The sequence below is a fragment of the Anthonomus grandis genome, chromosome 14, assembly GCF_022605725.1.
Source record: "Anthonomus grandis grandis chromosome 14, icAntGran1.3, whole genome shotgun sequence".
Taxonomy (NCBI): Eukaryota; Metazoa; Arthropoda; class Insecta; order Coleoptera; family Curculionidae; genus Anthonomus; species Anthonomus grandis.
The window spans coordinates 297,349-312,175 of NC_065559.1; the positions used below are offsets into that span (position 1 = coordinate 297,349).

General features: G+C 32.7%; 1 protein-coding gene across 5 annotated transcripts in view; it reads left to right on the top strand.

Annotated features, from left to right (window-relative positions):
* Positions 1-12,260, top strand: part of LOC126744433 (uncharacterized) — a 73,341-nt gene extending 61,081 nt beyond the window's left edge. For all 5 annotated transcript variants that reach the window (XM_050451847.1, XM_050451846.1, XM_050451845.1 and 2 more), the window contains one exon: positions 3,851-12,260. In XM_050451847.1, coding sequence (XP_050307804.1) covers positions 3,876-4,784 — 909 coding nt within the window. In that variant the 5' untranslated portion in view covers positions 3,851-3,875 and the 3' untranslated portion in view covers positions 4,785-12,260. The remainder of the gene's footprint in view (positions 1-3,850) is intronic.
* Positions 12,261-14,827: the final 2,567 nt, after the last annotated feature.

A 14,827-nucleotide genomic window follows, 5' to 3' on the forward strand; every position in this document is an offset into this window, starting at 1 on the left:
ACTATCACTCCTAGGAGATAATGCAAATAATATTTTCAATAGAAAATCTTTTTCTCTACAACTTTAGTTGAGATATTTTTTTCATTAGTCCAGTAGTTTTGGAGTTTTAATTCAAAATACTTTTCAAAATCGATTTACTCGAAAACTATCACTTCTAAGAGAAAATGCAAATAATATATTTAGTAGAAAATTTATTTTTCTACAACTTTAGTTAAGATATTTTTTTTATTAGTCCAGTAGTTTTGGAGTTTTAATTCAAAATACTTTTCAAAATCGATTTACTCGAAAAACATCACTTCTAGGAGAAAATGCAAATAACATGTTTAATAGAAAATATTCCTCTCTACAACTTTAGTTCAGATATTTTTTTCATTAGTCCAGTAGTTTCGGAATTATAATTCAAAATATTTTACAAAATCAATTTTCTCGAAAACTGTCACTTCTAGGAAAAAATTTAAAATAACATTTTTGACAGAAAATCATTTGGTCTACAAGTTTAATAACTACACTTTTTTTGATTAGTCCAGTGGTTTTGGAGTTATAATTCAAAATACTTTTCAAAATCGATTTACTCGAAAACTATTACTTCTAGAAGAAAATGCAAATAACATTTTTATTAGAAAATCTTCTTTTCTACAACTTTAGTAAAGATATTTTTTTCATTAGTCCAGTAGTTTCGGAGTTATAATTCAAAATACTTTTCAAAATCAATTTACTCGAAAACTATCGCTTCTAGGAGAAAATTAAAATAACATTTTTAATAGAAAATCATTTGGTCTACAAGTTTAGTAACTACACTTTTTTTCACTAGTCCAGTGGTTTTGGAGTTATAAATCAAAATATTTTACAAAATCGATTTACTTGAAAACTATCAGTCCTAGGAGATAATGCAAATAATATTTTTAATAGAAAATCTTTTTCTCTACAACTTTAGTTAAGACATTTTTTTCATTAGTCCAGTAGTTTCGGAGTTATAATTCAAAATACTTTTCAAAATCGATTTACTCGAAAACTATCGCTTCTAGGAGAAAATGCAAATAACATTTTTGATAGAAAATCTTTTTTTCTACAACATTAGTTGAGATATTTTTTTTCATTAGTCCAGTAATTTCGGAGTTATAGTTCAAAATACTTTTCAAAATCGATTTACTCGAAAACTATCACTTCTAGAAAAAAAATTAAAGAACATTTTTGATAGAAAATCATTTGGTCTACAAGTTTAATAACTATACTTTTTTTCGTTAGTTCAGTGGTTTTGGAGTTATAAATCAAAATATTTTACAAAATCGATTTTCCCAATAACTATCACTTCTAGAAGAAAATGCAAATAACATTTTTAATAGAAAATCTTCCTCTCTACAACTTTAGTTAAGACATTTTTTTTTATTAGTCCAGTAGTTTCGGAGTTATAATTCAAAATACATTTCAAAATCGATTTTTTCGAAAACTGTCGCTTCTAGGAAAAAATTTAAATAATATTTTTTTATAGAAAATCTTTTGCTCTACAACTTTAGTTAAAATATTTTTTTCATTAGTCCAGTAGTTTCGGAATTATAATTCAAAATACTTTTCAAAATCGATTTACTCGAAGACTATCACTTCTAGGAGAAAATTAAAATAACATTGTTGATAGAAAATCATTTGCTCTACAAGTTTAATAACCACACTTTTTTTCATTAGTCCAGTGGTTTTGGAGTTATAAATCAAAATATTTTACAAAATCGATTTTCCCGGTAACTATCACTCCTAGGAGAAAATGCAAATAACATTTTTTATAGAAAATCTATTTTTCTACAACTTAAGTTCAAATATTTTTTCATTAGTCCAGTGGTTTTGGAGTTATAATTCAAAATATTTTACAAAATCGATTTTCCCGATAACTATCACTTCTAGCAGAAAATGCAAATAACATTTTTAATAAAAAAATATTTTTTTCTACAACTTTAGTTGAGATATTTTTTTCATTAATCCAGTAGTTTCGGAGTTATGATTCAAAATACTTTTCAAAATCGATTTTCCCGATAACTATCACTCCTAGAAGAAAATGCAAATAACATTTTTAATAGAAAATCTTCTTCTCTGCAACTTTAGTTCAGATATTTTTTTCATTAGTCCAGTAGTTTCGGAGTTATAACTCAAAATACTTTTCAAAATCGATTTTTTCAAAAACTGTCACTTCTAGGAAAAAATTAAGAAAACATTTTCGATAGAAAATCATTTGCTCTACAAGTTTAATAACCACACTTTTTTTTCATTAGTCCAGTGGTTTTGGAGTTATAAATCAAAATATTTTACAAAATCGATTTACTCGAAAACTATCACTTCTAGGAGAAAATGCAAATAATATTTTTATTAGAAAATCTTCTTTTCTATAACTTTAGTTAAGACATTTTTTTCATTAGTCCAGTAGTTTCAGAGTTATAATTCAAAATACTTTTCAAAATCAATTTTTTCAAAAACTGTCACTTCTAGGAGAAAATTAAGAAAACATTTTCGATAGAAAATCATTTGGTCTACAAGTTTAGTAACTACACTTTTTTTCATTAGTCCAGTAGTTTTGGAGTTATGATTCAAAATACTTTACAAAATCGAATTTTCCGATAACTATCACTCCTAGAAGAAAATTCAAATAACATTTTTAATAGAAAATCTCCTTCCCTAGAACTTTAGTTAAAATATTTTTTTCATTAGTCCAGTAGTTTCGGAGTTATGATTCAAAATACTTTTCAAAATCGATTTACTTGAAAACTATCGCTTCTAGGAGAAAATGCAAATAACATTTTTTATAGAAAATCTATTTTTCTACAACTTAAGTTCAAAAATTTTTTTATTAGTCCAGTGGTTTTGGAGTTATAATTCAAAATATTTTACAAAATCGATTTTCTCGATAACTATCACTTCTAGCAGAAAATGCAAATAACATTTTTAATAAAAAAATATTTTTTTCTACAACTTTAGTTGAGATATTTTTTTCATTAGTCCAGTAGTTTCGGAGTTATGATTCAAAATACTTTTCAAAATCGATTTACTTGAAAACTATCACTCCTAGAAGAAAATGCAAATAACATTTTTAATAGAAAATCTCCTTCCCTAGAACTTTAGTAAAGATATTTTTTTCATTAGTCCAGTAGTTTTAGAGTTATAAATCAAAATACTTTTCAAAATCGATTTACTCGAAAACTATAACTTTTAGGAGAAAATACAAATAATATTTTTGATAGAAAATCTTCCTCTCAACAACTTTAGTTGAGATATTTTTTCCATTAGTCCAGTAGTTTCAGAGTTATAATTCAAAATACTTTTCAAAATCGATTTTTTCAAAAACTGTCACTTCTAGGAAAAAATTACGAAAACATTTTCGATAGAAAATCATTTGGTCTACAAGTTTAGTAACTACACTTTTTTTCATTAGTCCAGTGGTTTTGGAATTATAATTCAAAATACTTTTCAAAATCGATTTTTCCGATAACTACCACTCCTATAAAAAATAAAAATAACATCTTTGATACAAAAACTCTTGGTCTACAACTTTAGTTATTATAATTTTTCCCATTAGTCCAGTAGTTTTGGAGTTATGACCCAACCTACTCTTCAAAGATACAGATTGGAAACTTTGCACACTGATTCCTTGAATAAATTCATCCGTCCACACAATTTTTATGAACATTGAAATTTTTTTAAATTAATTTTCTTCCTCAAGAAATATACCATCACAACCCTTCTAAGTTTATCTTAAAATTCCAAAATAATTATAAATTTTATGGTTGACATTTACCACCCAACAATGACTATAGTAAACAACGGTTTTTTGTCAAATTACAATTACTTAACAGTTGTTTCTTGGTTACAGTACCCAACAAGAGCAAATTGAAAGCATGAAGACCCCCCAACCGACCCCCCCGACGGACCCGATGGACGACGACTGTGACGACATCTTCGGTCCGCCCCGCTCCTACCCTGTGGCCTACCAAGCGAGAAATCGACCCTCGATGATCTCCGCCAAGTACAAACAAAAAGAGGAGCGTCGCAAAATCCTGAAAATCAGCATGAACAAACTGAAAAAAATCGAAGATCCCGAGGGAAACTTGTGCCGCTCGGTGTTGATCAACAACACGATGCAAAAGTTACAACAGGAAACCAGGGAGGAAAAATGGCAAAAGCAACAGTTCAACTATCCGAGGTGCTACGGCAACAACAGCTACCTCAGCATCAATCCGGAAATCTTAAGGAACGATAAAGCGATCGACGAAGTCGTCGCTAATTTAGATAAGGATGTGAAGATCGATGCCGGCTTCCAGAAGAGGCTGGAAGAGGAAATCTACAGCGCTGCCTTGGGGGATGAATACGACTCGCCCCCCAGTGCAAGGAGCCCAGAAGAAACCCCTAACCAATCAAACAAACGATCGTACGAAGACACCTTGGACGATTGTGACGTGCACGACGTACTTTCCCAGTTTTATATGCCTCCCACGCCAAGAATGCTTACGGGCATCGACGAGGATGATGACGGTAACGTGGTGAACGATCCGCTGGTTAAAAGACTGAAACTTGAAGAGGAACAGAAGAAAATCACTTCAGCCTCGTTGGCCGAATACACGAGCAACGTGACGAACTTCATTTATAACAACAACAACAACAACACTTGTAGATTTAGTGGTGGTGCACGTGCAATGGACAGTGACAGTTCTACGGCCAGTTCGTATTCTTCTTGTGGACAAGCCTCCATGTTCGGGGAGATTCAGACGAGCGTTTATCACAGTTTAATCACTTCGTTAGAAACGTAACGTTGCTTGGAGATGTTTGATGCTGGTAAGTTTTAGTGAGATTGATTGTGGATATTTGGGGTATACCAATGTGTGGCAAAAAGGCTTGACGATGTGTCAGTTAATAAATTGTTTAGTCGTAAACGTTTTATGGCAGAAATAGCGTCTCTTTGACGTCATTCCCTCACCCCCCATGTCAATATAGGGGTCAAGATAAATTATTCTCTTTTATCAATTCGTTTTCAAGAAATATGAATAAACGTGAATAAAAAAATTAACGTAATTTTAAATGAAAATGATAAAAAGTATCTGACAGTTATTTTATGAAATGTTGAAAATTATCTTCGTTGACCCCCATACAAATAAACAATTATTATTCAAAACAAAATAATTTTTCAGGATCCGAGATTTTTTTTTGTCTCGGACACCCTGTATATAAGATGAAGTATTTCCTTTGATCTGACCGGCATAGTCCGGTCGTGTAGGAGTTTTCACGTGTGAGTTGCATACATTTATAAAAATTAATAAAATTTATAGGCTCTTAAGTAAGCCATGAAAATATACAGGGTGTTTCATTTCAAATAAGAGAGATTTTTATATTTAAAGTTGGGCAAGTTTGGCCTTTCAAAAAAAACACCCTGTATAACAAAATGAATAATTTTACATAGCACGCATATCGAAGTAACTTTATTTTACTTCTGATGATAAAAATTAAGACTGTATTCAAAATTTAGGTGCTAAATTTTAATATTAAAGAGATGCGTGCAAATTCTAAATTTTTAACAAAATTTGATTTATCTCCTAAACTATTAATTTTTGGCATATTAAACCATTATTAAAAAAGATTGGTAATTACGCAAAGAATTCAAAAATGTTTTGCAATACAGGGTGTTCCATTTAAAAAAATTAACTTTTGTAGTGCCCTGCTTTTTCGGAACACCCTGTATAGTCCAAAATATTTTTAAAATGTGAAGAATGCTTAACCAAATAATAGTCTAGGAGCACGTCATCGATAAATAATATCATCAATGCATAATACTACTCCGCGCTTTGAAAAACTCACCCTGTACAGTGGATTTTTTTTTAAATTTTGGCATAGGATTTTCGGTGGCGTTTAAGTGTGAAATTTTGGTATTTCTTGAGAAAAATGCAAAAATTGCCATAAAAAATTTCGACCTACACATATTTAGCTTAAAATGTTTGAAATTAAGTCAGCTATCACCCCTTTAAAGGATTGCATCTAGCTTCCGGACACCCTGTATATTAGGCAGTAGAAGCTATTTTTCTTTCCTTGAATGTCTAGAAAAAATAAAAAAATTAGACTTCAAACATAGTTAAAAAACATTCCTGGAGGAAGTAACAATAATCTTAAATGCCTCGAAGAAATAATGTTTTTAGCGATTTCAGGCACTGAAGGAGGTTAATTTACACTTAAAACGACTTAATAAAAAAATCCTGTAAAAATTAAAAAATACCTTAATTGCCTTAAAAAGGTCAAGAGAATACTTAGGACAAAATGCCTGGAAGAAATTATGTTTGACCTTAAATACCTCAAAAAAATCCTGGAAAAGCTGAAAATTACCTCAAAAAAGTCAAAATGTTTCCTAATTAAAAAATAAAAATTAGTGCATACTCTTGAAAAAAATTGTTTTTTCATTAGTATTAGTAGTATCGTGATACTTAAATAATACGCAAACAAACACTAAAAAACATGAATTACAGTTTTGACAAATAGTTTGAGCTACTGAATGCTTATTACAAACCGGTTTGGAGCACGATTTACAGGCTTTACGAGTTTTTCTCTGTTTATGGGTTCGCTCTCGGCATATTTGGCAACTACCAACCACCTTTACACGTCCAGATGCATCGCGTTCACAAACTGCTTGTTCTCTAACTGGATTATCTAAAGAAATAGGCATTCGTCGGTGAAGTACTATTTCTATAACCTGACGAGTAAAATGAATACCAACAACTTTTGGAAATTGGAAACTTATTTGGATACTCGACAAACACAGCTCATTACCAAGATCTTCAAAAATCGCCGACGCTTGGAAAGAAGGATTAGGTTTCTTGTATATACAATAAGAAGCTAAACTAGCAACGTCACTTATGTTGAAAAAAAATGCTAATGGCCAGCGATTTGTTCTACGTTTGACAGTATATTCACATAACATTTGGTCCATAGTGTCAACACCGTCTTAAGTTTTGCTATAATATCTATTAATTTCAGGTTTGCAACAGAAGTATTATCTACTTCGCCTGTTGTGTGCATATAAGCACAATGTAGCATCTTTGTTGAATGCAAAAATGGTTGAATTTATAGCTCTATCTTTTTGTGCTTGCATATTGAAAGGCAAAAACGTTTTATTTTTTCTAACTGTTCCTACTAAAGTCATATTCCATGAATTTAAAGTACGAGCAAGTTGCAAACTTGTAAAAAAATTGTCTGTTGTGATATTTCTTCCTGATCCCTTATAAAGTGCAACTAAGTCCAATACTGTTCTCTCACCAATATTTGCCTGACGTTCACTATCTGGTGGTTTTCCGGTATATAGCTGACCCTTTAGAGGATAGGAATTTATCGCATCACAAGCCCAAAAAACCTTTATTCCATATTTCGCTGGTTTCGAAGGAATGTACTGGGTAAACTTAGTGTGTCCTCTATATGGTTGTTCATCTACTGTTATACACTCTGTTGGCCGATAATTTTTTGCCAAATTTGAATTCAACATAATCCAAATATCTCGAATTGGAGCTGCTTTATCTATTGCACGTTCTATACGCGTATTCTGGTCATCAAACCGAATAAATCTTAGAAACGTTTTGAAGCGATCACGAGGCAAAGGGAGCGAATCTATCTTCCACATTTCAGAAATATGTTCTTTATTGAACCTATGTAAACCAGCAGTAATTAGAATTCCGAAAAATGCATCTAGTTCTACATCAGTAAATGGAATAAATGTTTTCGGCGCCTTAGTTATTGCCAATAACCTTTGGTTATATTCCTCCGTAACTCTATTCCCTTTTTAGAATCAGGGTACACATTTCCGGGGATATAATAGTTTTGAAAATGTCTTTGGTCGTATATAAACGACTTAAGGCTGGTGCACCACTTGTTTCACGTAAAATATTTCGACTTACCGTTTGTCGTTGTGGTGTAGGTGAGTCATTCCACTGAGTGCCATCTTTACTAGTCCAATGGAATTGTGAAGCTAAATCTGGATGAACGTCATCGTCATCATCAGACTTCGAATCTTCTAGCTCTACAAAAGGATCGTTTTTAACATCAGAATCCTCGCCCTCTCCATCTGACCGTTGTGGAATATACTCCTCTTCATCAGAAGCAATAAATGGCTCTTCTTCTTCATCACTTAAGTGTTCTAAGGCTTCTTCTAATTCCGAATAGGTCAACCTATTATAATATTCCTATTATTATTTAATTTACCTCCTTTTGTACTCTGTATTAACTTTGACATTTTACCTAGTATGTAAAAATAATAAATATATTTGTTTTACCTTGTCTTCCGCCATCTTCCTCTTGCACTATCGCTTCGATTAGGACCGGCCTCACTATCCGACATTTTAACGTATAAAAAATACTTTAGATTTAACGTAATTCAAACTCTACTTAAGTAGGTACAACGTGTTACTGACGAATATGAACGAATATGATCTTGTGCAAAAACATAAACAGTTCGAGGCGCCAGAGATAGGGAAAAACCCACACAGATGTGCATGTTTATATAGTTAAGGGTAGAAATTCACAGAAAAAGCCACGGCTCTATATAAAATACATAGTAGGTACCCGGGTACCCACGCCGTCCTTAGAAGGTGTTTTTTTTCCAGTCACATAAGCGTTAAAAATACCATAAATACCTCAAAAAAGTCAAAATATTGCCTGGTTAAAAAATAAAAATTAGTGTAAAGTCCTGAAAAAAAATTGTTCGGAGTAAAATCCGGATATACTAGGAATTAACCTTGAATCCCTGGAAAAACTAATATTTTCACCAATTCCAGCTAGTGATAATAAAATCAATTATAACAACATATCTGCACAAGCATTATTGCCACATATTGGAAAAAGTTAAATATATATATATCTGGAAAAAAATACTATTAAGCTACTATCAATTCTCACTAAAACACCCAAGTCATTCGACACCTGCGTTAGGGCTTTCAATTGTTAATTGTGATACTATTGGTTGATGATGATGATGATTGCACGTGAATGAAATATGAATGAATGTCTCCCATTTCCAGGGCCAATTTCGAATTTATTTATTTATTGTGTCAAAATGCTGCAATCGCTATATTATACCACAGATACAATGGACTGTCTGGAAGAATTATTTTATTCTTCCAGGCATTCCTGGTCTGTTAGAATAGAGCATTAGGAGAAAACATTAAGAGCTTCTGAGGTGAACAGAATGCCTGGAAGGGAAGATCTAGTAGGTCTATTGAGAAACAGTCGTCTACTCTTCCAGGCATTCCGCTCTATTTGGCATCTTCTAAAGGAAGAACAGAGCAATGAAAGAAGAACAAATACACAAAAGGATTCCTGAGGGATTAAGAAAACATTAAGAGATCCTGAGGTGTATAGAATGCCTGGAAGAGTAGTTCTGTTCTGATACAGTAGATCTATCCATAGACGGTTGAATGTCTGAAAGAATAGATCCATTTTTCTAGGCATTGCAGGTCCGTATTGTTACTATAGTCTGTTTTATTCATTATTCCTGATTTTTATTATTGCTTAAATTATTGAAAGTACCATGATGTATAATCTTATGGTACCGCCTTTGGGGGTTGATATTTACCATTAAATAGGGCGAAAAATTCAAGAGAAATTGTTCAATAATTTAGAATCTCATCAATAACGGTGTGACGTCATATTCCCTTTTTCTAACATAGAAATGACAGACAAAACTTCAAAAGGGTGCCATCTTGAAAAAAAAAGCTTTAGTTAAAAGGTTGGTCTTGTTTTGCAACGCTTTTAGGTTATGTTAGTAATTTTCCTTAAAAAACTATTAGGTCACGATCACTCAGTTTCAAAAACAAAATGACGGTTAGAACTGTCATTCTTAGATCAGTGACAGATGAAAATGTGAAACTAGCGAATGGACAATGTTTTTAATCAAGTTGACCTCTCATCTGTCACTTTTCTGTCTTCCAATTAACCTAAAAGTGCCTCTTACATCAAAATGGCTTTTCAACTGTCAAAAACTTAGAGGCGAAAGGGGTCGGGGAGGGAGTGGACCAAAGACCCACCTAACCTCAATCAATTAAATATGCACTGATATAGCAGTTGTGGCATTTTGTTTACAACGGTCACATAATATATATACGGGGTATCCCAAAAATCTTGGGAAATATGGGCGCTAGAAAAAATCTTTAAATACAAAAGTTTTGGGGAATCAATCGGTGCATCTGATAGTGACCATAAACTTGACCGTCAAGGTTATTTGAAGGTCAAAGCGATTTTTTTACATGGGAACACCGGATTCTGAAAGAGCGGAAAATTTTACGTCCGAGTATGTATTGAGGTATGAGGTTGAAGTAATCTCAAGAGGTCAAATAATAAGGATTTCTATTTGCAGAAATGAGGTCGACCTTTAAATGACCTTGAAAATGAGGTTCAACGTCAAATCCAAGGTCACCGTTGGGTTCCTCGTTAAGACTTACCTAGGGTATGACCTTTATTTGTTTTCTTTTACCACTGAACTCGCGAGATTTTTAAGAAGTCATTATTTGACCTCTCAGGATTACTTCGACCTCATACCTCAATACATACCCGGACGTAAAATTTTTCGCTCTTTCAGAATCCGGTGTTCCCATTTAAAAAAATCGCTTTGACCTTCAAATAACCTCGAAGATCAAATTTAAGGTCACCATCAGATGCACCGATTGATTCCCCAAAACTTTTGTATTTAATGATTTTTTCTAGTGCCCATACTTTTGGGACACCCTGTATAGTGTTTGCCCAAATAATATTTAACATCGTCTCGTTGGGTTTATATTATATTAGTTAATTATAATTATGTTGTTTGTGTCTTTAAGGTTGTGCTTACGTTTATTATGTTTTCTTTAACATCTTCTGACTCTTTTCTTTGTATAAATCAAAGAGAAACAGAATATGCGGTCTCAATCCTACGGTAAACGAGAGGCGCCATGGCTGTGATATAATTAATAAAAATGAAATGTTACAAACAAACACTATTCAGACTTCTTTCCAATATATTTAGTGAATTATGTTGTAAATATCCTTGTCACAGACGTATTTCTTAGTAGAGAAATACATTTGCTTAATATAGTAATTAACGATTAGACTATTAGTGTATATGTAGATTTTTTATTATTAATAATAATAATATAATATAGTTAATTTTTAACTATGGCTTGTTGTAATAGTGCACCGCGATTACGGAAAAAATGGTACTGAGCGATACAATTTTTATGCGTTTTTGTTCGATTATTATTATTTATCACCTAATTGGAATTTGTCCAGGATGGCTCTTGTTATGTTAAATGAACGTTCTAAAAATGTACTGAGAGGAACATTTGAACGTGGTGGAATAGGTGTTCTTTAGACCATCCTATTTTATACAACTAATTGTTCAGGGAAAACAGATTTTTAATGTCCCTTTTTGAAAATTATTTCTTGGACTTTTAGAGCATTTAAATTAAAATTAACAGTCCTGCTTATTAAAATTAAACTAGTCAAATGAAATTATTTAATCCGAAGAAGCAACTAAACGAACATATTTTTTTTAAATTAATATTCCGGTTGTACCATTAGAATATACGCACTAAGTCCGTGCGATAGTGTAAATAGATTTAATTAAGGTCAACTTAATACGTACATTTGTTAAATAATAAACGTGTTTAATATATCGGGCAAACCTGGACATTTTTTTAATGTTAAATTTTTTATTTAATCGATATTAAAAATTTACTATTTTTTTAATGTTAAATCTAACCCCTTTGGAAGAAAAATGCTAAAAATACTTTTCTAAACATTTATTTAAATGTAAAATACTCTATGGTTAAGAGCCAGTTGATTGAATTTATTATACAACATTATTAAAAAAGAACAGGTGGGTTTAATCTGTATAAGACACAAAAAATTGTTGTTACTTATTAAAAAAAAACAAAATTTGTTTTGTTTGTACTTATTATTTAATTTAAGTCCTATATACTAAATTTCCATTTTTTTTTGTTCTATATACTTTAGGATAAATTTATATTTTTAATTAATATATTTTTCTATGTTTGTTTTTGTTCTTTCGATTGTTAATCTTAAGTCTTTTTTTGTCTATTTTGAAAACGATTACCAAAATTTGTCGAAAAAGTAAAACAATGTTACCGTGCTCAGATTTAGGGAAAAATTGTAATTATTATTATATTGGTTTAATTTTTTTTTTATTTAAGTAAAAAAATGTGTACAGAAATGCGTTTTTTATGTATCTATAGTGAAAAATGCAATAAAGTACCTGAAAATGATCAGCAAGCTGTTTTTATTCCCGAGAAGCCTAAAAAAAGTGTATAATAAGCAAGTTCACCATCATCATCAATCAACAAATTGTCGAATCCTCGACCGCCGCGCTCTCTCTAGGGGTCACGAGTAACTAACTCATTACGTCTTATCACCATATTATCAAGACTCTAGATTATATTGCAGCGCCATCTGTTGGTATTACCAGTATTTATGTTATGATGCACATTCACCATAATATCAGGATTAGATTGTGGCGCCATCTCTAGATGCTGATTATTTGTTTAGGCGCAATCACCATAATATCAAGATTATATTAAGATATAAGATCACCATAATATCTGGATCGAACGATGACGTCATCTTTAGATATTATTAATAGTTGTTACTCGGGTGTGCACCTTCACCCTACTATCGGGATTAAATTACCGCGCCATCTCATAAAGATATTTTCCATAAAGCTTTGTGCTTGGGCGTTTGTCTCTTTTTTTGTAATCTGATCCAGGAGAAGAAAGAATTCGTTCCATTCCGTGCAATAAGAGTGCACACATAGCGTTGATTGAATATTTGGGAAGATACGCAATCCTGTGTTAAAAAGTGTACCCCGTCGACTATCGGATCGTCAAATCTAGGAACGATTTATTTTAGCTGCGTGGACTTAGTCTTTGCGTTGATTGAATATTTATAAATATTCAATCAACGGTCTTTGGCTTCTTTGTAGGGATGTGCGATACTGAGGAAAATACCGGTATTTCGGATCGTATCGTATCGTTTTAAAAGTACCGGTTGGTTACAATATCGACAAGTTCAGTACCGGTACTTGGACCGGTACGATTTAACTAAATATATATATTTTTTAAAAATGTTAAATTAGCGCGGACTGGTATCAATACTGATATTTTTAGTATTATTTATTAAAATATTATTTATTAACAGCATTTATTTCGGAATAACTACAAGTGAAAATTTGACATTTGTCGTCATTTAAATTAAAACCGAACAACGGAAAATATTAAAACGTAAGACAAAAATAATTATTCTAGAAATTAAAAAATAATTACGAATTCCAGTAACTTAATTCTAACGAATTTAAAAATAATAGCCTTGAAAGTCTATCTCCAAGAAGTCTGTTACGGCATTCATCCATTATCGCATCAGCCTTTGAAAATAAGCATTCAGATGGAACTGAAGTACCTACTACTGATAAATATTTTATTGCTGCCTTTTTTAAGGGATTGCTTGCCATGACATTCTTCCAATATAAAAACACATCCGTTTCCAGCGACTCTGTAGGAAGATTTAAATATGCTTTTAAGTCAGCATAGAGCACACAGTCGTCCATGTCGTTTTTTCAACTGCCTAATGAATTTGCCAGTTGCTTATGATGTGACTAAATATTAGTATCCTCTAAATTCTCGTTTTCAACCTGAACTGATGCAATGGTTTCGTTGCATAAAATATCATCTTTACATGTGGTACTTATAAGTTTTATAGCTTGAGAGCAGGCCAATATATTGTTAAAATCTAACTTCCTAAACCTGGGGTCAAGAAGTGTGGAGATTGCAAGCAAAAACGAGAAGCTGAGCTATTTGCCACCATATGCGGGCTTACGCAGCTTGTGGAGGAACCTACCAAAATCCCTGATCGAGACGGCGAGTTCGCGAGTCTCCTAGATCTGGTCTTGGCTTCAGACTCTGACTCGTACACTGTATCAGTACATGCCCCTCTAGGAACATCGGACCATAAATTGACAACAGTCTCTTGCCAGTTGGATGTTAAAACGCAGGATCCTCCGATGCCGCGGAAGGTATGGCACTATAAATCAGCAGAGTGGAACCATCTTCGGGAATTTTATCGCTCATTCCCTTGGAAAGAAGTCTGCTTTAGAACTAATAACATCTCAGAATGTGCAAACCAAATTACAGAGACGATCTTGCTTATATCCCTTTTTCTACTAAATGCGGATCAAACAGCAAGCAATGGTTCAACCTGAATTGCAAAAAGGCAGTAAACACTAAAAACGCAGCATATCACAAATGGCGTCTACATCCTTCGACCGAAAATCGGAGGAACTTTTTAGCCTCCAGAAATAGCTGCAAGCGAATTATTGATGAATGCAAAGAGAGTCACAACAACAGGATCAAAAACAAATTGCTAAACTGCCCAAAGGGAACAAGATCTTTCTGGTCGGTATCGAAAGCCGTTAGTCAAGGATTTGCTAAGTCGGCCTTGCCACCCCTAAGAGCAGATGATGGTTCTATCGCGGTAACAGCCAACTTACGGGGTAAACTCTTCGTGTCCAATCCTACTCTGCACTCGCAAGGCAAAACACCGCCATATTTGCCAAGGGTGAATTCATCGATGGGAGAAATTTCGTTTCCCCAACGAATTATAAATAAAATTCTTAAAAGCGTAGACACCAACAAAGCTTCTGGACCCGATGGAATTCCAGCCCTAGTAATAAAACGTTGTGCAGACGAATTGACTCCTCCCTTATGTAGACTGTTCATGGCATCGTATAAGCAGGGCTCATTTCCAACAAGCTGGAAAACTGCTGTAAAAAGTCATTATTATT